The 26,968-nt window shown below is 52.9% G+C and overlaps 1 protein-coding gene across 9 annotated transcripts in view; it reads left to right on the forward strand.

Annotated features, from left to right (window-relative positions):
- PEBP4 (phosphatidylethanolamine binding protein 4) overlaps nucleotides 1–26,968 on the forward strand; it is an 80,012-nt gene that overhangs the window by 16,273 nt on the left and 36,771 nt on the right. For 8 of the 9 annotated variants that reach the window (XM_037371676.1, XM_037371679.1, XM_037371685.1 and 5 more), the window contains exon 5: nucleotides 23,081–23,179. The exons of the other annotated variant lie outside the window; for it this stretch is intronic. In XM_037371676.1, coding sequence (XP_037227573.1) covers nucleotides 23,081–23,179 — 99 coding nt within the window. The remainder of the gene's footprint in view (nucleotides 1–23,080; nucleotides 23,180–26,968) is intronic. 9 annotated transcript variants of the gene reach the window in all.

Consider the following 26,968-nt stretch of genomic DNA (forward strand, 5'->3'; position numbering starts at 1 on the left):
GCTGCAGCCACCTCTGCTTTGGTGGAGGTTTGCACAGTGGAGCTGGGTCGGGATGCAATCCCCGTCCTGCAAAGCACTGCATGACTTTCTGTGCCTCTTGGAGCAGAGCATCCCTGATGGAAAGCTCTGGAGAAGCGTGGGGTGTTAGTCCCTGCTGGGTCCTTACCCCACCGGAGGGGACCAGTGGGACAGCTGGTGCCACATGCCATGAGAACCTCTTTCCGTGAGCAATCTTGGCAGAAATGTCACTTTGCATCAGTTTTATTACCTACACGTTTGCTGGACGTTTAACCATCCTGGACAAATAACCTTCTCCTTCAGGCAGAAGGGATGGGCTCTGGGGGTGACAAGAACCATGGTCATCAAGTCTGCTCTCCTCGTTGCTGATGTATTGGCATCCGCGCCGGTGCGGGACAGACACTTGTCCCTATTTCAACAGCAAAATGTTTGAAGCAGCTGATGCTTTTACTTTGATCCCTGTAAACACTATACAGTAATCAAAGTTTAAGCTGCTTTGGGTGAAATAATTGCTTAACAATCATATAAGACAAAGTGATTCAACAAATGACAATTAGGACTTGTGATATACAGAACAGATGCATTCAGTGTACCATATTATAATGTGCTAATACAAGATTGACAGCACAATAATAGGAGAGAACAGCCACTCAGCCTATAATTCGAAACCAAATGTGAGGCTGTCCACAGAGCTCAAATCCTAACAGGCTGTAAAATTAGAGGTAAGAAGGCACAAGTTTCACAAAGACTCATTAGCAGGTTGGCTGTGAATTTCCAAGGGAAGGGGGGAAATTTCCTGCTGGAGGATTACTTGTAGGTTGCAGTGCAAGGGATGGAAGGGGGGGGGACACACCTCAACCTCCGCCCATCTATATGTTGGGAAGCGAGTAACTTATATCTCCCTGGTCTCAAATGGGTGGTAGATGCTGCTTTCCCCTGTTAGCACCCAGGGTTTGGAGCAGAGGCTGCTCTGGTGCCGAGGCAGCATCAGCATCCCGATGCCGGGGCATCAGCTGCATCAGTGAGCGTTACTGTACGGCACGGATACATGAACCAGACAACGGTGTGAAGGACCAACTGAAATTCAGACTGATCTGAACACGGAGGTCTAACGGGCGTTCCCTGTGGGAGCTGGGTGCTTTCCAAGCCCTAAATGATACTGATGGGTGACGGGGGCACCCTTTAGCCCTGTCCGTGGCGATTAAGGCGGCTGGCTGGTGCTTGCTCTTCTCTTTGGGTAAATCAAGAGACGGGGACATGTGCAGGAGCGGAGGCTGTCAATCTCTAATGCCCTGCGTGAGCGGGGAGCATGCTGGCACGTGGAGAGGCAGGAGCGGGGGTCCATCCCCCCCAGCCCCCCTCCCCGGCCTGGATTCGCTCCACGATGTGCGGTGTGTGCTGCTCTCTCCTCCTAGAGCTGCTTTGGAGCCAAAGAGATCAAAGGAGCTAATATTTTCAGCGCTGGTGACAAAACAGACTTCAGCTCATCTTGTACTTTACACACACCATGCACTTATTTCACTAACGTATAATTTTATCATATTTTATTATTAAATAAACATGCCAGAAAAAATACTTTTTGCGTGTGGGGGAGGATGAAAAGGTTTGGTAATTAAAACTTCTATCCATCAATGCTTAACTCCAAGAGATAATTGTGTTGCTTCTGCAGACGTATATTTTGTATTGAATCACCCAGTTTTGTGTTAAAATCGGAGCCGGCGCTCGTGTGTGTGTGTGGAGCTGGGATGTGCCGTGGGCTGTGCGGGATCCCAGCAGGCACATCCCAGGATTGGGAATTTGGCTTTTTGTCTCCGTGATGCTGGTTTATTGCACGGGCAAGTCCCTGACACCACAGGGCACCTTTGTAACCGCTTCGAGTTTGTTAATACAAAAGCCGCAGCGATGCGCCCATCTGGCGGGCCTGTTGTAAAGATATAAAGAATTTTTCAATTTTTTTTTTTTTAACTGTAAAGCTGAAGCACATTGTAGAAGCAGATTAATCTATTCAAAATAACCTAATCTTTTGGGTTTGGTTTTTGGTTGGTTGTTTTTTGGGGGTTTTGGGTTTTTTTTTTTCTTCCTTCTTCTCCATTCTGTTTGGGATTTTCCCGGGATGCTCTGGGTGCCAGTGTGGGTGTCCAGCACTCTGGGTTTAAGAGCCTCAGCTGGGGTGACACTAGAGGAATGGCTGCGAAGCTCAGCCCTCCTTTTATTTATTCCTACCCATTTTATTTTGGAGAAGACCCTTAGGAAGCGCTGCCCCCACAAAATGCGTCAGGGGCTTCAAAGTCAGCCTCATCACCACAGTTGCTGGCGGACCAGGGAGCCCCGAGGTGAAGTGTCACTTGCTGGTCTCCTGCCCTCTCCAGGAGCTGCCTTGACTGTTTCAAAAGGAATTTGCGGCATTTTGGGTGGGCAGGAGGGTTCATAGCGGGAGGCAGGCTCCTCTAGCCACTCCTGGCACTTGTGCCTTGAAAATTGAATTTGTGGGGTCTGAAATCAGGTTTAATCGACTACCCGCACCCTCCTCATCTCCCCTGCGAGTTGCTGGCACTGACTCCATGCCGGATTGGTACCCAGAGGGAAAAGCATCCCTGCTGCTGCTGTAACAAGGAGTGAACACAGCTGGACAGGGACACTGTGCAAAGCCGGGCATGCTCCTGCCCCTGCTCTGCAGCTCTGGCCTCACACCTTGTTGGGGCTGGGAAAAGCTCTGGGACCAGACCTGGCACGGGGTCGGGTGTACTGGGGGGGTGTCTTTGCTCCGTCACCCTTCCCACTGCAGGCAGGTATTGCCCTCCCTGCCCTTTGCAGAGGGGCCTGGGTGCAGCCGGGCTCTCGTGGGTCTCACTGGGATGCGGTGAGAGGCTGAGCACGTGGGTGAAAAACCCACGAAGTGGTGGTGGTGGCTTTGGTCCAGGAGGAGGGGGAAGTGCTATACTATGGGGATGTTTGCCCATAAAACACACCCTGACCTTACTGTGCTCAGGAACCCTCCCATGGGACTATCCGAGCATCTCCCATCCTCTCTCCGGTGTCTGGGGAGGCTCCAGCCTGCTCCTGCCTCAGTTTTGGCAGCGGAGGTTATTGATGCCCTTCAGCAGATCGAGGCGCAGCCCTCGCCATGTCCCTTTTCCACAGGGAAACCCGCTGTGTCCTGCTTTCCTGGGCAGCCTCCCGGGGGGCTCAGCCTCGCCGCTGGGCTCTGAGCTGGAGAAACCATCCCTGGGAGCCTTCCTTCCCTGCAGCATCTTCCCCGGTGCCTCCCCGCCAGCACAGGAGCCTTTTCCATGGATGAGTAATTCTTCCCAATTTGGGGGCTCCTTCCTGCGCCGTAACAACCCTGAGCTCGCCTGCTTCGTTCCAGCTGCCAATCTGCGGCAGAAATTTCCCCCTTTTCCCGGCGGAGGGGAGGGGACGGGGGATCTCGGTTATACAAGCTGGGGTTGGGGCGACTATTTTGGATCCCTCCTTCCTGCCTCCAAATTGCAGCTTTGAATGTGACAAGTTACAAAACACTTGAGTCATTTCTCTCTTGCGCGCTGCCTTTTCCCCCACAAGGAGAAGATGGTTTGGGTTGTTTTATAGGGGGAAAAAAAATAATAAAAAAAAATAAATGGGGGGGGGGGGGGGGAGGAAGGCGGAACCCCCCAGCCCGGGCGGCTGCGTGCAGCCCACACGCAGGGTAACTCTGAGTGCTGTTTATGTAAGCTGCTCATGTTCTGCTGAGCTGCAGCGAGAGCTGTTGTCAATTCAGAGGAAAGCCCACGTCTGCCCACGTAGGATCTCCCAAGCAGGGTTGTGTAACGGGGAACCAGGCAGCCGCGCTGTGCTGGGGGGCTGCCGTGCGATGCCAAGGCTGCTGGGGGGCTCGGGACATCCTGCTTAGGGGGGATGTCTTAGATATCTGGGGGTAAAGAAGTGGGAAGTGTCTGTAGTGCTGGGAAAAATTCTGCCTGCTTTGATGTGGTGAGAGGAGCTTGGTGCCTGCTGGTGGTCCCAGGGGGTTTGAGGATGCTCGGGGAGGTCCTGGCCCCACACTCGGCACGCGTGCCTCCATCCGAGCGTGCACGGTGCGTTTTAAACTCATCGAGTCATCAGGTGACTTCCAGCATCAATGTTTCTTGGGGTCCTGGAAGCAATGGGACTTTTCTGGCAGACAAAATTCAGCGTTGGACTCGAGGAAAATCTTTGCGTTATCCCCAGAGCCCCTTGACGGAGCTGGTGGCTGGTCCTGAGCGTACCCAGATCTCCCGAGACTCCGGCAAGCGAGCAAAGCCCCTGCTGGCCACTGTCGCCAGTGGGTCTGCACCCACGGCTTTAATATCTGGGGGGGTTACATCCACCGCTACAAACCCTTCGCATCCTCCTCCATATGGGGAGGGGGCCATGCATTATCATTTCAATAGCTCTTTACATAAATACGGAAGAATAAGAAAAGCTGGTGGCTTCTGTTGCTCCCAGCCTGTGAGAAACGCTATCTCGGTTATCGGATTTGAGTTCTTTTGCACTGTTACATTTTTATACATATTTATTCATGCAAAACTGAGGTGCCGAGCGAGTCGCCCTGCCACGGGGCTGCTGGGTGCGCTGCTATACATAAGAATGCACCTTCATTTACATCCTCACTACTTGCCCACAATTGAACTATGTGGGTTATTTTCATTCCTCATGTGTATTTTTTTTTTTTTTAAAGGTGGGGGAAGGGGAGGAGGAGGAAGAAAAAAAACCCCAACCCTCTAAATTCACTTTTTGGACTTCTGTTAAAATTTTCCCTCCAGTATTTTTGTAACCCATAGAAATGTGGCACATGAGTGAGCTCCACCAGAGGGGAGAGATGAGGCCTGGGGATGAGGGGGCGGAATGCGTTTTGGGGCAAAGAGTAAGTTTATAACTATTTTTCTCGTAAGCGGAGCAGTTAGCTGCACTGCAAGCCATTCATCTTCTGATTTAATAACTCATTCTCCTTGTGCAGACATGAGGTATTATATTCCTGGATATTGCTTTTCTTGGTATCGAGTATGAAAGACGAATCCACATTTTTCTATTAAAATATGTTTTCGTGTAATTGAAATAATAATTTTTTGCTCCTTTTCCCCTTTATTTTGGGTACTAGAGCTCTCCTGCCACCTGGTCCCTCCTCCTGGCCTGACATTTATTTATTTCCCTTCCCAAGTGACAGGTTCAGCACCGGCAATGCAAACTCCTTCCTTTTCCCCTGTCCTGGGGGGGCTCGTGTGATGGGAGAAGTGCCACCGTTTCCTTTGAGCTGCCTCTAATCAAATAATAAATCGATATTATATGATATATAGGCTATTTTGTATCCAGCGTGTCTCCCATACTATGGGAGCTGATGCGCAGTCAGGGTGCCAGGGGGTACCAGCTAGCTCAGGGGCTTTGTGTGACCACCTCACCCTTGGCTGACACTTTTTTAGCAGCAACTCATCCCCTGGAGTGGCTAATTCCTTCTCCCTCTGGGGTGCAATGAGTTTGCAGGACCTCGAGGAAGGGCCAGGGTGGGCAGATCCCGGCGCGGTGGGTGCGTTGGTGGCCGTGGTGGGTTTTCTGGGAGCAGAGGGAGCTCTCGGCTCATGGCTCCGTCGCTTCCCGCGCCGCCTCGCCGGGGTTAACATCCTTAAACAAAACTTCTCCCTTTCATGTTCTCCTCGCCTGACTGTCTCTTAACTAATCATTTGATCTCCTCGTTTCTGCGAGAAGGTTCAGAGCCTGATCAGAAATTAATGGGAAAGGAGGAATTAAGCAGTGGATCAAAGTGGCCGCGTCGCGTGCTGCAGTTCGGGGCTGGAAGCAGGGGTGGCTGGTGGGGCGACGCGTGTCGTGGTGTCTGTGGGGGGGGACACACTGGGACCACAGCAGCTCCTGGTGCTCTCAGTCCAGTCCAGCCCCAGTGCCGCAGCAGGGAAGCAGCGAGCTGCAACCCTCGTGCAAAGGGTCTTGGTATTGCTGCAAGTGCCCATCACCCTCACGCCAGGCCTGGTACCGAGGGGCTCATAGCTGTCTCCGGAGGTTTTCCCACGTCTGGGGATGCTGCAGGGCAGCTGCGCTCCCCACAGCGCCAGAGCCCACGTACATGCAACAGGAATTCCCTCATTAAACAAATATTTCGCAAGTGGGAGGAGGAAGGGAGGTGGCAGTGCTGCAGAGCCCCCCGCGATGCTGCAGCCCCTCGTGATGCTGCACCCCCTCGTGATGCTGCAGCCCCCCACGATGCTGCACCCAGGCACACCAAGGATGATGGCACAGCAAAACAAACCTGGGGCTGGGGACACAGCATTGCACCCACCAGGTGCAAAAAACCCTTGCAAAAGCAGAGGTGTTTTTTTTACTGAAAACTCTTGCAATTCCTGCTGCGCTGCATGCGCCCGGCTGCTTTTGGGGGGGGGGGGCGATGTGCCAGGGTGGGAGCGGGGGCACGTGCCAGCCCCATGGTTCAGGGTTCGGTTGCTGCTCAGGGCTTTGCCCCTGTTTTTTTCTGCAGCTGCTGGGCTTTGTCCTGTCCATCCAGGAGCTGCTGCTCCCAGGAGATCTCCCTCTTCACAGAGGGGCAGGTCGCACGCAGTCAACGGATTTGCCAGATTTCTTCCAGCTGGAGGGAAAAGCCTGGGAATTTGGGTGGAAATCTGGCTGCAAGGGAAGAGCAGGGCTTTTGGCATTTGAGGACCAGATCCATTTGGCTGGTGGCGCTGGCTGGTCCTGGTCACCTCTGGGCTTGCTGGGCTGATGCTCTGAGCTCAGCCCCTCCTGGACCATCCGTGAGATGAGCCAGCCTGGGCTCAGCTGCTGGCAGTGGAGCACTGGGAGCTGCAGCTCTGCCAGCCTGGCACCTTTCCCCATTGAAAAGGGAAGGAAGGCTTGGAAAAGAGGAGTACTGCTTTTGCCACCTTTTGGTCTTCTTTTGCTGGAATGTCACCGCAGGTGCCACTGGCTGCTGTTTGGTGGCAGGGACCTGGCGGGTGGAAGGGGAGATGCTCCTGGAGCGCATCATGTGCAAAGCTGCTCCATCCCTTGCAATGACCGCAGCCTTCACATGGTTTTCCCAGCAAAGATCCTGTAATCGGGACAGGGATACCTGCAGGTGGATGAGCGTGGGGGATTCCTGTGGGACCCCTGCCCGAGCGATACAACCCACGTCCCCCCGGGCAGTGGCTGCACTCAATTTGAGCCCCAGTGGATGCTGCCTTTCCAGGAAAACACTTTATCAAACCTCAGTCTTGAGTCCTTTAATTATCTGCGTCCAGGGTATAAATTGCATGAGCACTTAAGGGCTGTTCTCAGCAAGGGCCTGAGGCCACGGGGCAGGGCTGTGGCCGAGGTGCTGGGTGACGCTTGTTCGTGCCCCTCTCTTTTGCACACCCAGCTTCATTCCAGCACACTCTGGTATGTCAGAAAAAAAAAATAAAAATCTCCTTCAGGAGGGAAATGTGCAATTAAAATACCACCACCACACAAACACACACACACAAAAAAAAACCAAAAACCTGTGGCAGTCTCCAAACAGTGAATTAAATAAGGATGAAAGGCAAATGCTAGCTCTGGCAAAACCCTAGGAAAGGAGCCATCAGCTATCCGCATCGTCCTGGGATTTCAAACCATGCCAATGAAATTTGGCCGCTTCATTTCATTCGCTGTCAATCAGCGTCGCTGCTACTGATGCTTCCTCCTCTTTTTATATCCCCCGTTTCTTTTGGCGATGCCCAGAGCTCAGTTGTATCCCAGCCAGGCAGCCCTCATCACCAAGCGATTAAATCATCGTAAAAAAAAAAAAAGAAGAAAAAAAAGAGAGACGTCGCTTCTCAGACATAATAGTAAAAAGGGGGCGGTGGGGGGGGACGACGGCTCCGGGTCTATTTCTGCTCTGATATGTCCTGGCGCTGCCGGCGTGCGTTCCCCAGCCACCGCGCGATGCTGAGCCGTGCTGAGCTGCGCCGGCAGGTCACCTGCTGCAGCTGGTAAAACGCGATGTGCAGAGAGGGCTCTTGCACCATGCAGGGTTTCTGCAGCATCCCAAAGCCCCCAGCCCCGGGTACTGGTCCTGCTTGGGTGCTGGACCGTGCCCTGCCACAGCCTCACGGGGCTGCTATGAACTTCATCCCGGCACAGAGCATTTGGGATGTCGGTGAACGTGGCTGGTTGCGCCTGGTCCCCAAGCGTCTCTGCTCTTGAGCATCCCGACCTCTGAACATCCTGACCCACAAGAATCCCTGCTCTTGAGCATTCCGGCCTCTGAGCATCCTGGCCTCTGAACATCCCTGCCTCTGAGCGTCCTGACCCACAAGCATCCCTGCCTCCGAGCATCCCTGCCCCGTTCCTCTCACAAGGGCAGCTGCCTCCCAGCCTCTAAAATCTACTGCTTTAATAACAGAGCGCTCAGGCTGTAAAGGGACCGTGGAGAGAGGGGGGGAATAATTGTGCAATTGAGGGTTATCAGCTCGCAGAGCGTTTCCCATCCTGGATTTGGCCATTCCCAGTATAAAACTGAACAATGAGGAAAAGGCTGCCTTAATGAAAATGTGCCTAAAGGCCTGGCCTTGGGGACCACCCAGCAGTGGGCTGTGACCGTCCCAGCCCCGCTGCGGCCGAGGGTCCCTGAACACCCTTATTTGTGCAGATATTTGCGGCAGCGTGGCCCTGGTTTTGCTGCGCGCACGGCTCTCTGCTGGAGGTTTTGGCTCAGTCCTGGGCTGTTGGAAGTACCCAACAGGTTGCTTTGATTTATTTTAAGCATTTTGCATTTAAATGTGGCGCTCTAGGAAATCCTGCCCGGCTCGTGACATCCCCAGGGCTGCTCCTGCCGCCTGGGTGCAAGCGGCACAACACCCGGCTCTGCCCCTGGCAGCAGCCCAGGCGGCAAAATTGGGCTCAGATCCCAGTTTTTCCCACATGGAAAAAAAAAAAAAAACCCAACAAACAAACCACCCAAACTTCAGGGTGTAAATGCAAAATCTGTCATCCCAGGGGACCATCCCTGAGGGATTGCAGAGCCAGGGTAGGGGGTGATGGGGCTGGGGGGTTGTTTGGGTAATAACATTAAAAGTCAGTTGCGTAGCGCGTGCGCGGCTGCTGAGCGGGGCAGCACAGGGCTGGGCCAGCCGCTGCTTTTTAATTTCAGAAATGTCACTGAGTCACGAATGACTCATAATTATAATGGGAGACATTTCCAACCCGGTGCATGACTCGGAGACATCTTCCAGTGATATTAGAGCTGTTTGTAAAAGCCAGGCCTTGCCCTGGTGTGCTCCCCCCCTCCCCGGCTGGGTTGTGTGTCCCCCCTTGCCAAGGTGACAGCCCATTGCGCCGCGGCAGCAGGGATGCGGTTGGGGCTGAGGATGCTGGTCTGTGTCGGACAGGAGCAGGGGCCTGCGTTAATGGTCCCCATCAGGTGGCAGGTGTCTATTAAAGTGACTCCCATCACCGCTGCGGCTGGCCTGCCCTTGGCTCGGGGCTGCTCCGGCAGACAGCTCCGTGTCGCGGTGTAACCTCAGCGCCGGGGCGGTCGCCACTGTCGGGGTATCGGCAGGCAGAGGGGCAGTGCATGCCCCCCAGGCTGTGCTCACTCCTGCTGCTTGGGAACAGGCGGTTCATCCCCTTCCCCATCGTTTTGGGTGCAAAAGTAGCTTGGCGGAGTTTTGACGGTTGCAGTTCAATGTCGCGACATCGCTGCCTGTGACGGGGGCAGCACAAGGGGGTGTTGCTGTATCTGAGCATCCTCTGGGTTATCCCTCGCTCTGCCACTTTCCTCCTCTTCCCAGCCAAGGCAATTGTCCTTCCCATTCCTGCTGTGATGGGAAGGGGGTGGGTCTGGCCAGGTCCCCAAGCAGCACATCCTTGAGTGCCGAGTGCTGTGGTGGGCACCTGGGGGTGATGCTCCCCTTCGGAGATGCTTCAACACCTGGCTCTTCTCCTGGCTCACCTTAGCAGGCAGCCCGGTGCTATACCTCCAGACCCAATTCATTAAGCAGGATTGGTATGAATTAAATTAGGGAGGCGTTTGATCCAGCTGGACCAGTTCTGAGCTCCTAGGGTGACTGGTGTTGGTCCATGCCAGCATCGTCCCCAGTGTGATGCCCGGGAGCTGGGCTCGGGGAGCCGTGCAGTTCCCTTCTGACTGGAAATACTTTCTCACCAAATAGCATTAAATATTCCTGAGCTGTGAACATCTTGGACTGATTTTATTTTCCATAAATAAACTTGTTGGGAGATATTTGGAGATGGGCCTAAGCTGCAGAGCTTGGACTGGGTCCCAAATCTCGCTGCTGTTTGGGCTCGAGGGGTTGGTTCAGGATTGTTTCGAGCTTTATTTCGGTTCTCAGAGTCTGAGATTAAATAGCTGCCCTCAAACGCAACTCTCTCCGTGCTTCCACCAGCTCCCTGGCCCCCCCCAAGGGCTGCTGATGGGCGGAGAGGGGCTTGCAGGCATCCCCTTGCTATAGGCATGGGCCATAGGGTTATAGCTCTATAGGCTGCTATAGGGTTTTCCAAAGTGGTCGCTACCGCTGGCTGTTTCCAGCGTGGCCAGCTGGATGCTCTATGTGTCTTCAGGAGGTACCAAGCTGCCGTTGCCTGGTGGGACCGCGGATGCTCGATGCTTGAGGCAGCTGCTTGCACCAGCACCGTGCATTTGGAGGGTGCAGAACCCCTTTCCCCTCGCACGTGCGAGGTGCCGCTCGCCCAGGGCTCCCGTCTCGTCTTCTCGCTGCAAGTGGGTTGTTTTCCAGATTGGGGAAAGGGGGTGGGGGTGGGGAAGGAGGGGGAAGGGAAGAAAATCTATTCCGGTTGTTTATTTTTAAATGGGGAAATTAAGTAGAAGAGCCGTAAGGATGTGTTTGCAAACCTGCTCCCTACACGGTGCATCCCGGGGAGGCTGGATCGGTGGGGTGAGGTGGTGAGGGCTTAATTCCCTTCCCTTACCGGAGGGGCCAAGCACTTTCTGCTCGTCTAACATGTGCCTGATTAATTATGACAAGTACAGGATTGCTCTTTTGGTGAGCACACATGCTCCCCGAACCCCTCGCAGTCCCTCACCCTCGGCTTCCCTTCTTTTCACTCAATTTTCAAGTTTATGCCAAGCGCAGCCATTGGGAAGAGGAGTCTAATCTGACCCGTAAACTCTGTCACATCCTCATTAATTTGGCCATGTCTCCCCTGGTAGCCTAAGGGAACCGTCACATTTTTAATGAGGCTCCGAGGAGGCCGTCACAGCGACAGCTTCATTTTGACAGCTGCGATGGGAAAGGTGCAGTGTCAGGTTTTACGGCGGCTGCCGGGGCTCCCGGTGCTGGTGCCGCCTGGTCCGTGTGCAGGATTTGGCCCTTGCCGTGCAAGCTTTTGCAGATCCGTGCAAGGCATTTTGGTTTGGCTCCTTTTTGCCTGGGATGCGGCTGCTGCTCCCGAATTTGCTGGTGGTTTACAGCTGAGCTGGGCATGGACCCAGAGCGAAGGGATGCTGCTGGTCTTCCATCGATGCCTTGGGGTCAGTGCTGGCATCCTGAGCCCTTGGTACAGCTCCAGGATTTGGCACCATGGCTCAAGACAAGCTGCCCTGGCCAATTCTGGGAAATTCTGCTTTTTTCCCCCCATTATTCCTAAATTTAAGCATTTTGGAATGAAATCCCATGGCAGGGTCCATTTCCCAAGGAATTTTCCCCGCTGGGGGGATCAGAGGCCGCATCCATGAGTAGTTTTGTGTTCAGGGTGAGGATCCATTGCTGTTTTGTGCAAGGGCAGCGGCTGATCCTGAGGGATCTTGCTCCACCCTGGGAGCTCTTCTAGCCTATTCTAATGCAAATGCGCATTAGCTGATAATCTGAATGTTGAGTGGATTATTTCACCCCCAGATGAGCTGCTGTAAGGCAAATTTTTTTGCTTTTAGTATACTGAACCCAAACCCCCTCTACCACCACAAATTAACCTACCTTGGAATTATGTTTTATCGCCAGAAATCCGTGCAGAAAGCACACCTCTCTCTTTCCTTTTGCATGCCCTAAAATAAATGAAGAAATAGGACCTGATGACACCCTCTAACAGCTTTATCACATATGCATGATAATTGCATCAGCAAACGTTTGTATTGCAATTAAAATGAGGAGGCAATAAACCATGAGAAATCAATTAAAAGAAGATCCCGGCTGTAGGAGCAGCATCCCATCCTCCTGCCTGTCCTGTGAAGATGCACTAAGACCCTACCATCCTGCTTCATCCTTTCCCCCCCCAAAAAAAAACACAGCAGGGCTTGACCCTACCAAGGTGGGGCTGAGCAGGGTGTAGCTTTTTCTCTCTTCAAATTTCATGAACGTGGAGCATCACTGCTGGCTTCGCATCGTCGTGCTGGAGCATCGCTGCCCGGCACCGTCACAGCATCACTGCCCTGTTTTTGGCAGCTGAGGGCTTGGCCTTGGGTGCTGGCAGGGCAAGGAGCAGAGGCAGCACCCTTGCACCCACACAATGGTGGGATTTGGGGTTTTTTGGGGGGTCCGGAGCAGCAGCATGTTGGGTGGGTTGCTTAAAGCTGCTGGGCTGAGCTCCTGCCAGGGCAGAAATGGAAACGTGCAGGAAATGTGCGTTGTTTAAAGCAGGGTTCAGCTTTTTGGGTGTTGGCAAGCAAGTTGTGAGAATCCAGCCCCGTGCAAATGCTGGAGGCTTTGCTTAGCGCTGCTGTGGGCTCCGCTGGTCCTTCAGCATCTGCCCCCTGCACCTTCCCTAAGACCCTCTCTCACCCCAGCACCAGCTTTTTCCTCCATCCATCCATCCATCCCCCCAAAAAACGGGGATTCGGCTGCAAGATGCCAACCCCCCCAGCCCCGCTCCAGCCAGCACGCAAAGGGCACTTTCCCCCTGGAGATGCATTTCCCCGCTCCGTGCGCTGCACACTTGGAAAAAAAAAAAAAAAAAGAGAGAAGATAAACCCACCAAAACAAACCCTTCCCCTGCACGTGCAGCTCCTTCCCCCGGGAGAGACTGAAAGAGAGACTGAACCGCATGTGACAGATGTTAATCGCATCATTTAATGCACTCCTGGCAGGCACTTGGATACAGGGCTTGGTAGGAACCGGTACGGAGGAGAATAGACTATTGTCTCTTGTTTCCGCCAGCACCCACGAAGGAATGGATAACCCCGCGATACACAACTCACCCAGGGTTTTATACAAAGGTGCAAATCCCAGCCCTTAAATGGGGGAATTTTCTCATAATATACACGGTGCTTATGGCCATTTCTGTGCAAATACCTAAAAAAAAATCACCATAACCTCTGTCTTTGTTCAGTCTGCAGCTCCCCAGAGCGCTGTTCGATCTGCAGGGGGTAGGGGAGAGGGGAAAATAGTGATGGAGGGATCACGCCTGATTCACGCCCGAGCATCCCTGTAGTAACCCCCTTCTGCGTGGCCTGGGAAATAATGAAACCCCATCAAATATTCCTTGTAGGTTGGAGAAGGGCTATTTGCTGCTTGGGGCTGCTGGCAGCGGGGAATTGCGTTTCTGAGGCAGAAGCAGCATCCCACGGGCCAGCTCCCTGATTGAATTCCCCCTTGGTGACCCAGGAACGTAATTGCAGCAAAGGGGAGCCGGGAGCAGATCGCACCCGCCGTGGAAATCAGCATCTCCATCCATCACCCGACCTGGGAAGAAATTGAGGCAAGATGACTAAAGGTCCATAAAAGTAGCAAACTTATTGACTAATAGATTTCTTAGTCATGAAGTCCCCGTGCTCCATATGTACCGAAATCAAAGCAATTACGGATTTAAATGAAGCTGGAATCCGTGGTGCAGAAAATGCTTGTTTTAGCGTAAGATTGGCCAGAGGTGAACGACCTGTAAAACCCCTGGTAATGAAAGCTCTTCACAGCTTGCAGTGTTTCACTGGATGGTAATTGCTGCAGTCTGTGATACGGATCTGGCTGCGTTAATGATGCCCTGTTCCTTTTCATAGGACTCATTTAAGCTTCCCATTTTTTAGGGATTTCAGAGCAACAAGGTATTGTGGAAATTAACACATTAACGCGGATGTTTTCTCACTTGGAGTATTTAAAATATTATTTAAAGCTTTCCACCGGTATGGATTAACAAAGTGATGGGGGCCGGGAGCCTGGGGAAAGGGTGGCTGGTGTGTCTGCTGGAGACAAATGGAGTGCGACACGGGCGTTCTTTGCTCTTGGTTGGGCTGTGTCCATAGGATTTGTATTTTATTTAGCATGCCAAGATGGATCTATTAGAACAAAACATACATTAAGAAAAAAAAAATAAATTAAAAGAGAGATTTTGGATGGGAATAAAAACCCTATTAACTTCCAAATGAAAACCACATCCAAGGGAGACAGTTGGCTTCTCTTCTTAGTTTATTATTAAATATTTTACTAGGGAGGGAAGTTCTGAGCTGAGCATCTTTTCCCTCCTGTTCCTGGCAAGAGTGCTTTGCGTAGCAGGGAGGGTTATTTCTTGGTGGTTTTGCCAAAGCGGTTTCTGGGTGTAGATCAACAGGTGGTGATGGTGCACTGGGGTGGGGGAAAGGGCCCGGCTGCACCTTTGGATATTTGTGGCTTGGGAGCAGCAAGTCCAGATGCTGGGGGTGCATGGCAGCAGGTAAAGGGATGCGGTGGGTGGGCTGGCGCTTCACCCCTGGGGATGGAGACGGGCAGAGCAGCTCCCGCCGCTCCTGAAATGCTTTTATTTTCCCCCGAATGGGGAGAAAAGCTCTTTTTGCCTCCCAGCCCTTGCAATCTCCGTGGCCGAGGCACCATCCCGGCTCCCAATGGACTCCGGGATTAATTTATTTCGGTGACCCTGGGGGCCGCTGCAGCCTGACCCCGATGCCGGAGGGGAGGCGAGGTCGGAGCCAGGGAGCAGAGGGGACCGGCAGCAAATGATAAGAAGCTTGGGGCACTTAAGAGTTTGAACAATACGGAAATGGCATTTCCAGTTAACTTAATCACCACGCTGGCTCCGGCTGAATGTAAGCGCCAAGATTCAATTACCGTCCCCGCGAGCGCGGTCCCCAGGGAGCGACGTGTCACTGTCCCCCCGCAGCCGCCAGCTGCCAGCCCCGCCGTCCCACGCCGCTGCCCCCCCGAGACCCCCGTCCTCCCGCATGGCCTCGGAGGCGGCCGAGGGTCCCTGTGGGCATGCCTGCGGCCGGCGAGCCGGGTCCGAGGGGTCGAGGCGTATTCAGGAATGAGAAATAGAGAGGTTGCAGAGGACTGGGCGCTTGTAGGAATAGGAACTTCTGCCGTTCTTCCTGTGTCAGGCCAGTGATTTCCCTTTTGGAGCTGGGAAATGGTGGGATTTGGTGGCCGCAGAGGGTGTGTTGTACCTGCTCAGCATCATCTGGCATCTCCCTCTCTGCATAGGGATGAGCATCACCCAGAATGAAGCGAGAGCAGGGCACGGGCAGAGCCAGGTAGCTCCCCACACCCAGGGCCGTGACAACCCTGTCCACATCTGGATGGTTTTACGGCTGATCATGGTGGAGCAGGGGATGGGAGAGGTGGCGGTGAGGAGCTGGGGTGGCACCAGTCACCCCCACACCCCATGGGGTGTAGCAAGCCCCACTGCATCCTTGCAAAGACCATGGGGACATCCGCTGTGACAATGGCCACGTTGCTAAAAAGAGATAATTCTCAGGTCAGCTGGCTTCCCTACAGCCAAGGTCTGTCCTTGTCCTCAGATCCTCCCACCTCTCACCCCTTTCTCTGTGGCTGGTGTGGCGCTGGGATGCATGTGCGGGGTCTTTGGCATCACCGGCAGCACCGAGCTCTGCGGGGCAGGAAGGTGAGATTGTGACACTGGGATAATCCACTTTTGCTGAAGCTGCTGTTCTCATTTTTAGAGAGAAAAATCTAATCCAGAAAATAAGAAAACACTCATCATTTAATTTTCCCCAGTATTTTTTGCGTGCTCATGGGATTTTAATAATATTAATTATTATTTAATTTGCGCTTTGACAATTCATTTGTGCTGAGCTATTATTTTATCGGAAAGACAGCAACGCTCAATCCACTTGTGCATCACCATCCATCCTGCCGGCCTCCAGCTCTTCCTCCCATCCATCTCCCCATCCTGTCCCATCCAAAGCAACCTGACATCTCCTTGTTGTCCTCCTCCTTTATATTATTTTCTTTTTAATCTTTGGCTACTAAACCCTAAAGATCAATCTGTTGCATGTGTCACTGGGTGCTCTTTGCCTGCATGGGTGGGACCAGCCAAGCAAAGGGCTGCCAGGATCATCAGCTCTGAGTCACAAAGCCAAGGAACTGGTCCCTCATGGGTGTTCCTGGTGCAGGAGCATCTCTGCGCCCCATCCCCATGTGAGCATCCCCCCATCCCCACGGGAACATCCCCCCACCCCCATGCCAGCATCCCCCCATCCCCACTCCATCATCCCTCCACCCCCCTCCATCTCCGCCAGCTGCAGCCCCACTTCCCCAGATAATGAGAGCGAGTTTAAAAAACTTAAAGCCTCTTCCTGCACGCTGGTGACTGACACAAATGGAGTTCATATTTAATCATCTGTTAACTCGTTGTCTATTATAGCTCTTTAATAGCACCATAGATATTCTTAATGAAGCATGATTTAAGGTATTTACAGCTCTAGGACCGACAGACATCACTCACAGTGTGCAGGTAATGAGGCGTAAAACAGCTCTGGAAACCGTAAAAATGGGAGAGAGAGAGAGTGAGGAGGGAAAGAAAGCAGGCAAGGAGTTAGGAGCTGAATTGTTCCAGGGTTTGTTTTAAAATGTTTAGGCATTTAAAGTCATTTCAGCTTTCCCAAGGTGTCTGGTAGCACAGAGTTCAGCAATTCCCAGCACTGGTAACCCCTGCCTTGCTGGGGAGGGTCCGGCCCCACGACGCCCCTGAGTTGGGGCAGCTGCTGCAGTGGCTCCTGCCCTGGCATGGCTGGAGGGAGCGGTGAAAAGCCCTCTGAGGGTCCCCAAGGGCTCTGCGGGCACGGCAGTGGGGGCATGGCAATGCCCCAGAGCAAAGCCTGCCGGTTTTGGTGCATTTGCCCCTGCTGGTGCCGTTTGCTTTGCTCACTCGCTGGCACGGCCACCACGACCCCCTTGTCTGTGGTGGGGAAACGATGACCCTTTCCTTTGCTCCTTTGCAAATGTCACCCTGTGCAATCCTTTTCCTTTTTCCCCCTAGCAAAAAAAATAATAAAAAAAAAGAAAAAAAAGACAAAAAGACAAACCCCCCCCCGAAAAACCCCACCCAAACCCAAGCCAAGATTCGCAAAATAATTTGTGACGGAGATGCCATTTTGCATCAAAATATTTTGTAGAAAATGTCAAATGTCACCAATCCATGTGTCCCCCTGTGTGATAGTAATTGGGCTGGAAGGCTGTGCTCTGCCACCGCAGCCGCTTGCCACCTTCTCCTCCTCCTCCTCCTGCTCCTCGCAGACCGCTTGGGAAATGTGTCGCTTCCCTCGAGTCCATCCCTGGCTCTTGCTGGCCAGCCCAGGGATGCTCCTCGTTAGCTCACCCCGGAGCCCTGCCGCCCAAATGGCACTAAACAGCTCCTGGGAAAGTGGGGGGACAGAGCAACAGCTCGGGGGGTCTGGGGGGGGGTGTTTTCCTTTTTGCTGGTGTTTTCTGGGTTGGGAGACGAGCAGCAGTGGGGCTGAAACGTGCCGCCCCATTCCCCTGATGTTCAGTGTCTGGCGGTTGGCTTGCGGGTGATGATGATGGAGATGGATCTTAATTCTGGGGAAGCTCAGAGTGGGATCTGCAATGGGGTCTCGGAGCCAGGAGGCACAACCTGTTGCTCCTCTCCCTCCCTAAAAATGACCCAGGGGCACAGCCTCCTCTACAGCCGCCTCATGCAAACCTGTTTTTACAGCATCATGGACCCCTTGGAAGATTTATCCCACTTTCTGCTTGGTTACGTTAAGCGTGTAACACACCCATTGCAGTTTTATTGCGAGGAGCCAGTTTATTCTGCTACAGGGGAAAACTAACCACGATAGCAAATAAACTATTCCTTAAAGCATCCCAAGACCTTAATCTGGGAAGAGACCTTTAACGCGCTCGCTTTAACAATCCCGGATTAATCAATTTTTATTAGAACATTAGGCTGCATAAATATTTGGCCGGCTTCGCCGCGGCGAGCCCCAGGGGAGAGCGAAGGGATGGGGAGAGCTGCAGAGTGTTAGAAAGTCAATGAAGTTCCCTTGGGCAGCGCGGGGCCGGCGGGGAGCACAGACCTGCGGCTGGGGGAGCTGGGTCAGGCGTTCACACGGTGCTGCTTGTCCCCTTGGGCAAGTCCTGCGGAGTAGGGTTAATATTGCTGACCTATTTTTGCAAAGGGAGAAGAGCGTGGAAGCGGCGAGGTGCTGATTGAAAATCCAAAGGTAAAATCCTGCCGTGCTCTGCAGCTTTCCCAGAGCCACAATAACAGACTCGGTTGCAAACAATTTTTTGCCTGCCTCACCCCCCGTGCTGTTAGCCACCGAAGAAGGAGCTAGAATTTCTCTTTGGCGAAGCATCAGCAGCAGAATTGCTAACTATGTGCCCGTTATAGAAACTTTTTAGTACTGGGGACAAGCCAAGAAAAAAGCCCAGATTGACTCTCAGCTCTCAGCTGGTGCTCGCAGCGCTTCCACCTCGCGGGAGGAGCAGCACCGCTTTGACTCTTGCACCAGCGGGATGCAGGCTGGAGCCCTCGAACCATCACCCGGGAGAGTTGGGATGATGTTCCCCAGGATGCTGGGCACCTCCCTGCCCATCCAGGAACTCCTGCCCCTCTCCAGCAGGTTGCTTTGGGTATATTTAGATTTTCTGGTTTGCAATTGCATAAACCGAGCTCTCTCCTGACTGTTGTGCTGGGGTGCAAGCTCCAGCCTAGGCGCTGCATGCTTGGGATGCATCACTGCATCCCACTGGCGGGACCGGCCAGCCTCGGTTTGCATCGTCTGGTGCCATCCATCACCCTGAAATCCATTCAAGGAGATAATACAGGCTATGGCAACGCCGAGCTTTAGCTCCTTGGGGAGGTGGAGGGCCTTTTGGCTCAGATACCGTCTTAATCCGTTGGTGCCGTCGTTTGCTTCTGCAGAAGCTCCCTGCCTCGGTAAATTTGTTAGCGGCTGTAAAGGACATGGGTGGCAATAGGTCAGCTCGAAATCTCACCCGTTTCCTTGCAAGGGGCTGGGTGCTACCAGCAGCTTTTGCTGTGAGCAGCGTAACGACCCTTGCTCTGGGTGGGAACGAACGAGGAGCAGCTCCAAGGGATGGCCAAGCTGGGGAGAATCCATGTGGACTTTTCAAAATGAACCAAACCCGTTTATATACCCTGCGCTGGGAAGCAGGCGCAGGGCTGGGGGCTTGGCTGGGACTTTGCCCATCACTTAGTTTTGAGATTGAATTTCTAAGGCGAGTGGGGCCAGCGAAGCTGGGCACCATCCGGCTTCCCTTCGCAATCAGGAGAAAGTGTATTTCATGCCATTTTTCTCCGTGCCCTGGCAACAGGCACGCCGGCGGGATGGGGCTTTGCTCCGGCTCCATCCCCAGCCAAGCATGGGCATCCCCGGCAGGGCAGAGCCCCATGGCCACCCCGGCTCTGTCGAAAACGCCGGGGCACTGCATGTGTGCTGCTTCCATGTGCGCTGGTTTCCAAGGAAACCGCTCACTCTACATGTGTGTCGCTTAACACCCTATTTGCTTTCATTTGGATAAGTCTTTAATTCCTGTGCAGCCCCAGCTCCACGGGATCTATTGAGCTGTGTGTGTATCCTCAGCGCACAAATCCCTCTCCTGCCTGCCCGCCTCTTGAAAAAGTCCCTGCCTGCTCGGAGCAAGTTTCCTAAACCTGTGCCTAATTGGAGTAGCTGATGCTTTCCGCGGTAATAACTGGATATATTGCTGTTGCTTCCCTCTAGAAACAATTAGCAGGGAAAACACACCACGTTGTGCTGCTGTCATCTGCCACCAGCTCTGCTGCCTTGGCTCCGTGGCGAGGCAGGGCAGGACGCCTGCGCCCGGGGACGTGGGGTGCAAAGCTGGGAGGTAGCGCCAACCCCTCGGGGAAGGCAGAGGCTGGCTAAAATGGTTCGACGCTAATTGCAAAGCACCCCGAGGAGCAGCGGGGGGAGGGGAGAAAGGGTGGCCCTAGCACCAGCACAGCGGTGTCCCCATTGGCGTGACACTGGTGGGACCAGGTCCTGCGCACCAGCAGCTTCTCCATCACCTGGGCTGAACGGGGAAGCGTGACAGGGTGTTGCAGGGATGCTTCATCACCCCAAATTTTCAGCTGCAGTAACCCAAAGTGGTTTTTTCTTCCCTCTCCCCCTTCCTCCCTTCTTTCTGCAAAGCAAGGCGCCGCCCGTTCTCTCTGCACTGGAGGATGGAGGAATTTTTTGATCTAAACCCACTTGCCTCCTCTCCAAAAATCCCCGGGGCTGGTTCATGCTTGTAAAGCTGAGCAGCTCCCGTGTCACTCCGGGCTGGCTCCTGTCTGGAGCCCTGACAGCAGCTAATGCTGTTAGCCTGTGTCGAGGAGGGATTTCAGCATTACAAAAAAAAAAAAAAAAAAAAATCCAACAAAAAAACCCCCAAACTAAAATCACCAACCACTCGGGATGCTCTGCTGCTAGCGAGCAGAGCTGGAGAAAAACCTGTCTGGGGTGCAGAGCATTGCTCAGGGACATGGCTGGGGGGGGTTGCCCAGCTTTTGGGGTGATTTGGGAGTGGGGGGGGGCACGGACAGTGCCCTGCTGCTGGCATGGGATGCGACGGCACCTAAGCACCAGGAGATTAACTCGGGTCGCGGAGGGCTTTGCTATCTTTAGGTGGAAGGTGAGGGATTGTGCCTCTTAGGGTGGCCTGCAGGTAATGAGAGAGCAAAATCCCTCGGTCCCAGCCCGGCTCGGGGCCGCTGACCCCAGCTCCCGTCCCCGCGGGGGTCTGGCCTCGCCGGCCCCCGGCCGCGTGCGCTGCCACCTTTCTAGGCCACAATCTGTACCGATTGCGAGCCTGCTGTTAACTTTGCTTGCACCCTATTCTCGTGTTTGCTGTTATTTTTCAACACTTTTTTTTTTTTTTTTTTTTTTTTTAATGCATAAAAGCACTATCCTCTCCCGAGAGCCTGCCTGTAGCGAAGGCATGGTCTGTACAACTGCAATTATTTCGAAGAACAGATGGAGTGAGGAGCAGAAAGTCTGTTAATAGTAATAGAAATGCTACATGTTAACCTGGACAGCACACGATGACAGTCCCATGACTACACGTTCTGTTCCCACCAGCTGGGCTCCCGAGCAGAGATGAGAGATTCAGAAACGCCGTGCTCGGCTCCGCACCCTCCCCAAAGTTAGAGCTCAAATTCCTTCACACTTCCAGCGTAGGGTTTTTGGGTTGTCGGGCTTCTTCTCCCCCCCACCCCCCCCCCACCCCCTCCTTTCCTTTAAATGCTGATATCAGCGCCGGTAAGGAATATTACTGATTTTTTTTCGTGGATGCTCACAGCGATGCAGCCGGCTGCAGCTGCGAGCACCGTGGGGAGGGAGGTGGCAGCTCTCCCGAGCTCCAGCCTCACACCCTGGTACCATCACAGCCCCTTTTCCATGCACACATCTGCGTGCTGGATGTAAACCCCCCCCCCCCCCCGCGATGCCAGTGCCTTGAACCAGGCTGGGATTAATGCGCCAGGGCAGCAGCGCCTTGCTGGCCGTGCTCCCGGGTGGTTGCAGAAGTTTGGGATGTTCACTGCCAACTGTTGCCAGGGATTTGCTAAATGGGTTGAAATCCACGTTTTCAGGTTAAACCAGTTCTTGTTGTGGGGATGGGGTCTGCACGGGGGGCTGAGCGAGTCACGGCTGCTGCAAAGGGAAGAGGCTACAGTCGATCCCCGGCTCCGGCAACACCCCGGGGCTTGCTTGCCCCATTTGCCCCAACCAGGGCAAGATTTGCAAGACTTGCAAGATTTGCAATAGAGCAAAAAGGTTGGTTCAACCCCAACCATTGCGCTGTGAAAATCCCTGCCTGGTTTGACAAGCAACCGGGGGATTTAGCCACAGAGCTCCAGCTAATTTCGGTGGGAATTGCATGGCTAAATCCCCCAGCCGTTTATGAAACCTCGGCCCTCGGGCACGCTGGAGCGGTGCGTGGCACCGCTGGCGAGCTGACAGATGCACCTGGAGGTTTTATTAAGATATAGATCCCTTAATCTGGGTGCTTGCAGGATAATCTGGTGCCTGAGGTCCTGCCAAATCCCCTGAGATCAGCAGGTTTTCTATCCACAGCCTCCAGAGGTCACTTCAAACCCAGCTCCATCCTCGGGAGACCAAAATATCCATGTTGTCTTACAGTGTTGGTGGCACCCTTGGGTGCTGGGAACCCTTGGTTGGGACCTGGGGTGGGATGTAAGGGATGCCCAGGGGCTGAGCCAGTATCATCCATGAGTCCCGGCTCTCTTTGACCAGTTTCACCCAGGAGAGGTACCCGACCCCCCGGGTGCATGGCAGCAGCCTTGACTTCATGCAGCATCTTTTGTTAGGCTGGGGTTTGTTCAGTAGGGCTTAGCTCCTTGCAGCCACCCTCGTGGAGGCTGGGGCATCCAGCCTGTCCCCAGCAACCGCCCTGGGGCTGGAGCTACATTTAAATCCCCCAAAATATCCCATCCCCCTCTCCCAGGGATTGCAACCCTTGGCGGAAAGTCCCCTGTGCCGTGGTGCATCGCTCTGCCCTGTGCCGCTGTAGGATGTAGTTAGAGGATGGCTGGCAGGGGAGGAAAATCTCTTTAGTGCCTTTTATTTGGAGGTAGCAGAAAACCCCTGTTCTTCCTCTCTTTGAAGAGATTTAGGTCACGAGGAGTAAATCGTCCTGAGCAGGTTTGTGGCCTTTGTGTTCCCCTGGTGCACGTTCATCGCTTGCCTTCTCTGTGCATTTTGCATGAATGCAACCGTCCAAGTGTGCATGCATGGGAAAATGTGGGAATAAAATGTATTTGAGGAGCTGATCAAACTCCTGGAGGGCTGTTCCTCACTGGCACACCATGGGTGCAAGCCCCCAGCCCTGCACACCATGCCCACAATGCTCTCCTCTCCTCTTTGCAGAGCAAGAAGTACGTGCTGGTGCTGGTGGACCCCGACGCTCCCAGCAGAGCCAACCCCAGGAACCGCTTCTGGAGGCACTGGCTGGTCACCGACATCCCAGTGAGTCCCCCCTGCAGGGTCCGTATTTTGGGGTCCCAGCAGCTCAGGGATTTCCCAAGAACCGGGGTGCATCGGGCGTTTCTGCCCCGGAGGGTTTGATTCCCATGGGATGCGCATCTGGGTAAGGCAGCAGCATCTTCTCAGTGAAATCCCGAAGGATGAGCGTTTGGGAGAGAAATGTAAATGGTGCTCGGCGTGTAGGTAGGGGAGTGCTTCCTCAGGCTATATAGAGCGAAGCTGGTCCAAAAATATTGCTGGTTGGGTGGTTTTTTTGGGTTTTTTTTTTTCCTTCTTCTTCTAAGGAAATGCTGAAAAAAACCTGCTTTGCAAACTCCCCACCACCAGTTCTCTCTGCAGACAACCGATCGTTTCAAACATCTCTTGCTGCCTTTTTTTTTGGTTAAAAAAGTGATTTTGGTGCAAATCTCGCTGGTGCCAAATTTTGCCTTTTTATTTATTTTTTGGGGGGAGAAAAGTGTTTCCAGCCTGGGGGGTAAATGGGTTTGAATGCCTGCTGCTTCCCAGCTCCGTGGCCATGGGACAGAGGGATGAGCCCTGCAGTGGGGCATCGCCCCCCAACTGTCCCTGAGGACCACTGGTTTGCTTCCAGAAAGGTTGTGGAAAACCGGTTTGTTTCTCTCCTGCTTGCTTTTATCTTTTAAAAGATTAGGTGTTTCAGCCCTGAATCAATCTAACTAATAATCTTGGTACTGAAGTCTAATTAAGATATCAATTAATTTGCAGCACGCATTTAACAAGAAATATCTCGTCATTCTCCTCTATTATTCTCTGAAATTACTGCTAAGGGCTTTTTGTACAGATACCTTAATTAGACTTTTTATTGTTAATGGGAATATTGAGCAAATTAAAATTGGATATTAATACTTTCCATGAATTTCATAATTGGCTGAAAAATATAAAGCTTCAGAATAACTGCAGAGATTTGTGTACAGGGCTTTTTTTTTTTTTAATCCTTCACAGAAACCCTTCTGCATTTCTAACAACAGGGTCCTGAAAGTCTCTCATTAATTTTAATATTTACTAAACGCAAAGAAGCCCAAGCTCTTGTTTTCCCTTCTGTACACAGATCCTTCTGAGGCATTCGCTATTGCTAATTATTGTGTTTTTCTTTTCTTTTTTTCTTTTTTTTGGGGGTCTAAGATCATTTAAGCAAAGAAGGGAAATGCAGGATTAAAACCAGTTCTCCAGCACAAATGGAAGGTGGTTGGTTTTTTTTTTTTTCCCCTGGCATTTGGGCGATTCAGTTTGCAGTATAAAAGATCAGAAAGCTCCTTGCTGGGCCAGGCAGGAGGGGGACAAAGGAGAATTTTGGGAAGAAGGGCTTTCCCGTCTCCAGGTGCCTGGTCTCTGCCAGGGATGGAGCTTACCCCAACCCCAATTATTCCTTCAGCTTTCTCGTCATGAGATAAATACATGTGTATGTATATGAGCAGGGAGCTGGCCTTGATGATCCTTATGGATCCCTTCCAACTTGAGATATTCTCTGATTCCATTAGATATTATATATAATATATGTACGCTGGAGTCGATGATCTTAAAGGTCTTTTCCAACCTAGACGATTCTATATTGACATGGTATATATAAATACGTATAATGATATGATATATATATCCCTCCCATATATATCTTGTGTGTGTGTGTGTGTATATATATCTCACGTATGCACAGACATATATGCCTATACATCTCCCGTGCGCTCTAAGACACCACCAAGGCCAGCAGCATCTTCGCAGGGCGCCAGGACAAACCCAGCTGGCCCAGCCCCGAGGTCGGTGCCCATGGCCGGGGGCGCAGGCTGGGGGGTGCCAGCATCCCCCTGGGGGCTGCAGCCGGAGCTTTCCCAAAGCCCCAGCCCCAAACGGCTCCTGCGAAGCCGGCGGCTCCCCGGGCTCAGCCACATGGTGTCTCGTTGAAATGCAGATCGTTGGGGGGTATATGGAAGTCTTGGCTCCGAGGAGCTTCAGCTGACAGGCTTATTTGCACACTGGCTCTAAAATAACCGTGTAGGCTTTACATGACACCTTCTGTTGCTTTGGTGCAGAGAGGGGCTTTCAAGTGCCTTTCTCCGGGAGGGATGGGGTGGCTGGCACAATGGCTGGGGGGCTGCGAGAGCCCCTGCGCCCCAGCATCGCCCCGGCATCATCACCCTGGCATCGCTGGCATCCCCGGTTTGGAGGGCAGTGGCTCTGGCAGCCCTCCGTGCCCCTTCTAGGTGCTGCAGTATCTTGGCATGCCACCAAGTTTGGTTTCGGCTCCGGCTTTGCTTTCCCAGGTGGGTTTTGGGATGGAGCATCCCATCCCAGCGGTGCCGCTCACTGTTCCTTACCCGCCGCTGCTCCGCCGCTCCTCCGATTGTCAAACATGAGAGATGCTTTCACTCCCATTCAAAATAATTTAAATAAAAATGTTGCTACAAAGTGGAATAATATCTTTTGATGAATGTTTTTAAAGCCCTTTAGGTTTTCACGGTAATTTGCAGTGTAAAATTATTTAGAGATAAGAGCCAAATTAGCTCTTATAGGCGGAGGTCGATATGTCCCGTTATCCATGCAAGCAGTGTTTAAATATAATCAGCCTTTACTCTAATGCAGCATAATTGTTCATTTGAAATAGCTTTTTTTTTTTTTTTTTTTTTTTACTCCATTCAATGAGTCATTAAAATATTCAAAGGATAATGCAGTGAATTGGAAATGAATTTATCACATTATCCTGTATATACTGTAGAGCATCAGGTAACTAGGCAGAGTCGGAACCAGTTTACAGAGAAATCCAGTAAACAAGGCTTTCCATTTTGTATTCAGTGGGGGAAAGAAAAAGGGAGAAAATACTGCCCTTCAAATGGAAAGCTTTCCGTCTTTATTCCCCCTCCTTGGGGAGGAGGAAGGGGGAGGGAGAGAGCAGCAAATTTGTACTCCACTAAAGCCTCGCTGCTTTAACTTTATTTTTATCAAAATATGTTTGTAACAGAAAGTCGTTATGGAAACCAGTTCTGCCAGCCAGGAAAAATCCTGCGCCAGGCTGGAGCGGAGCGGGACCCACCGGGTGCTATTGCCACCCAGCATGGCTTAGCTCGCCCCGCCAGCCCCTTCCCCGGGGAGGTGAGGTTGGGGAAACTGAGGCACGGAGCTGGTCGGAAGCGAGTCCGGAGTCAGGTCGGGGAAGCGTGTCAGCTGTGGGTGAAGGAGAGCCAGTCCCACCCCAGCACCCACCACATGAAATGGTTTTTCTCCCCACAGTGGGTGCGCTGGGGTGCAGCCCCCTGGGGTTGAGGTTGCTCCCATGGCTTTGCAGAGTGGGGTGGGGTACCCATGGGTGCAGGACCGGCAGGCTTGGGTGCTGGGGGGACCACAGCATCCCTGGCCGGTCCCAGAGATCCCAGCACCCAGCGCTCTTGGCCCACGGTGCCCACTCCTGCGGTTGCATTTGTCAGAGCGTTTCTCCTTGCCAGTTGATAAACAGGCTCTGGGTTGCAAGTGTCACCATAGAAACAGGTGCTATCTTAAGCAAACAAGGGCTTTATTAACCTTAAAAGTTATGGTATTTTTGCACAATTAGGGGCTGGGAAGGGACCTGCGGGGGGCCGGCTGCTCGCCCACGCGTGTGGCCCTGCACTCTGCCCCAGCGAGCATCCCTGTCCCCATCCTGAAGGGACACTGATGCACGTGCTCCAAAGCAAACTTTTCCCCCCCGTAGCGTGTCTATACAGCACAGGGTGTGGGGGCCACGCTCATCCACAACGCTTGGATTTATCACTAATCATAAGGAGC

The sequence above is a fragment of the Falco rusticolus genome, chromosome 20, assembly GCF_015220075.1.
Source record: "Falco rusticolus isolate bFalRus1 chromosome 20, bFalRus1.pri, whole genome shotgun sequence".
NCBI classification, from domain to species: domain Eukaryota; kingdom Metazoa; phylum Chordata; class Aves; order Falconiformes; family Falconidae; genus Falco; species Falco rusticolus.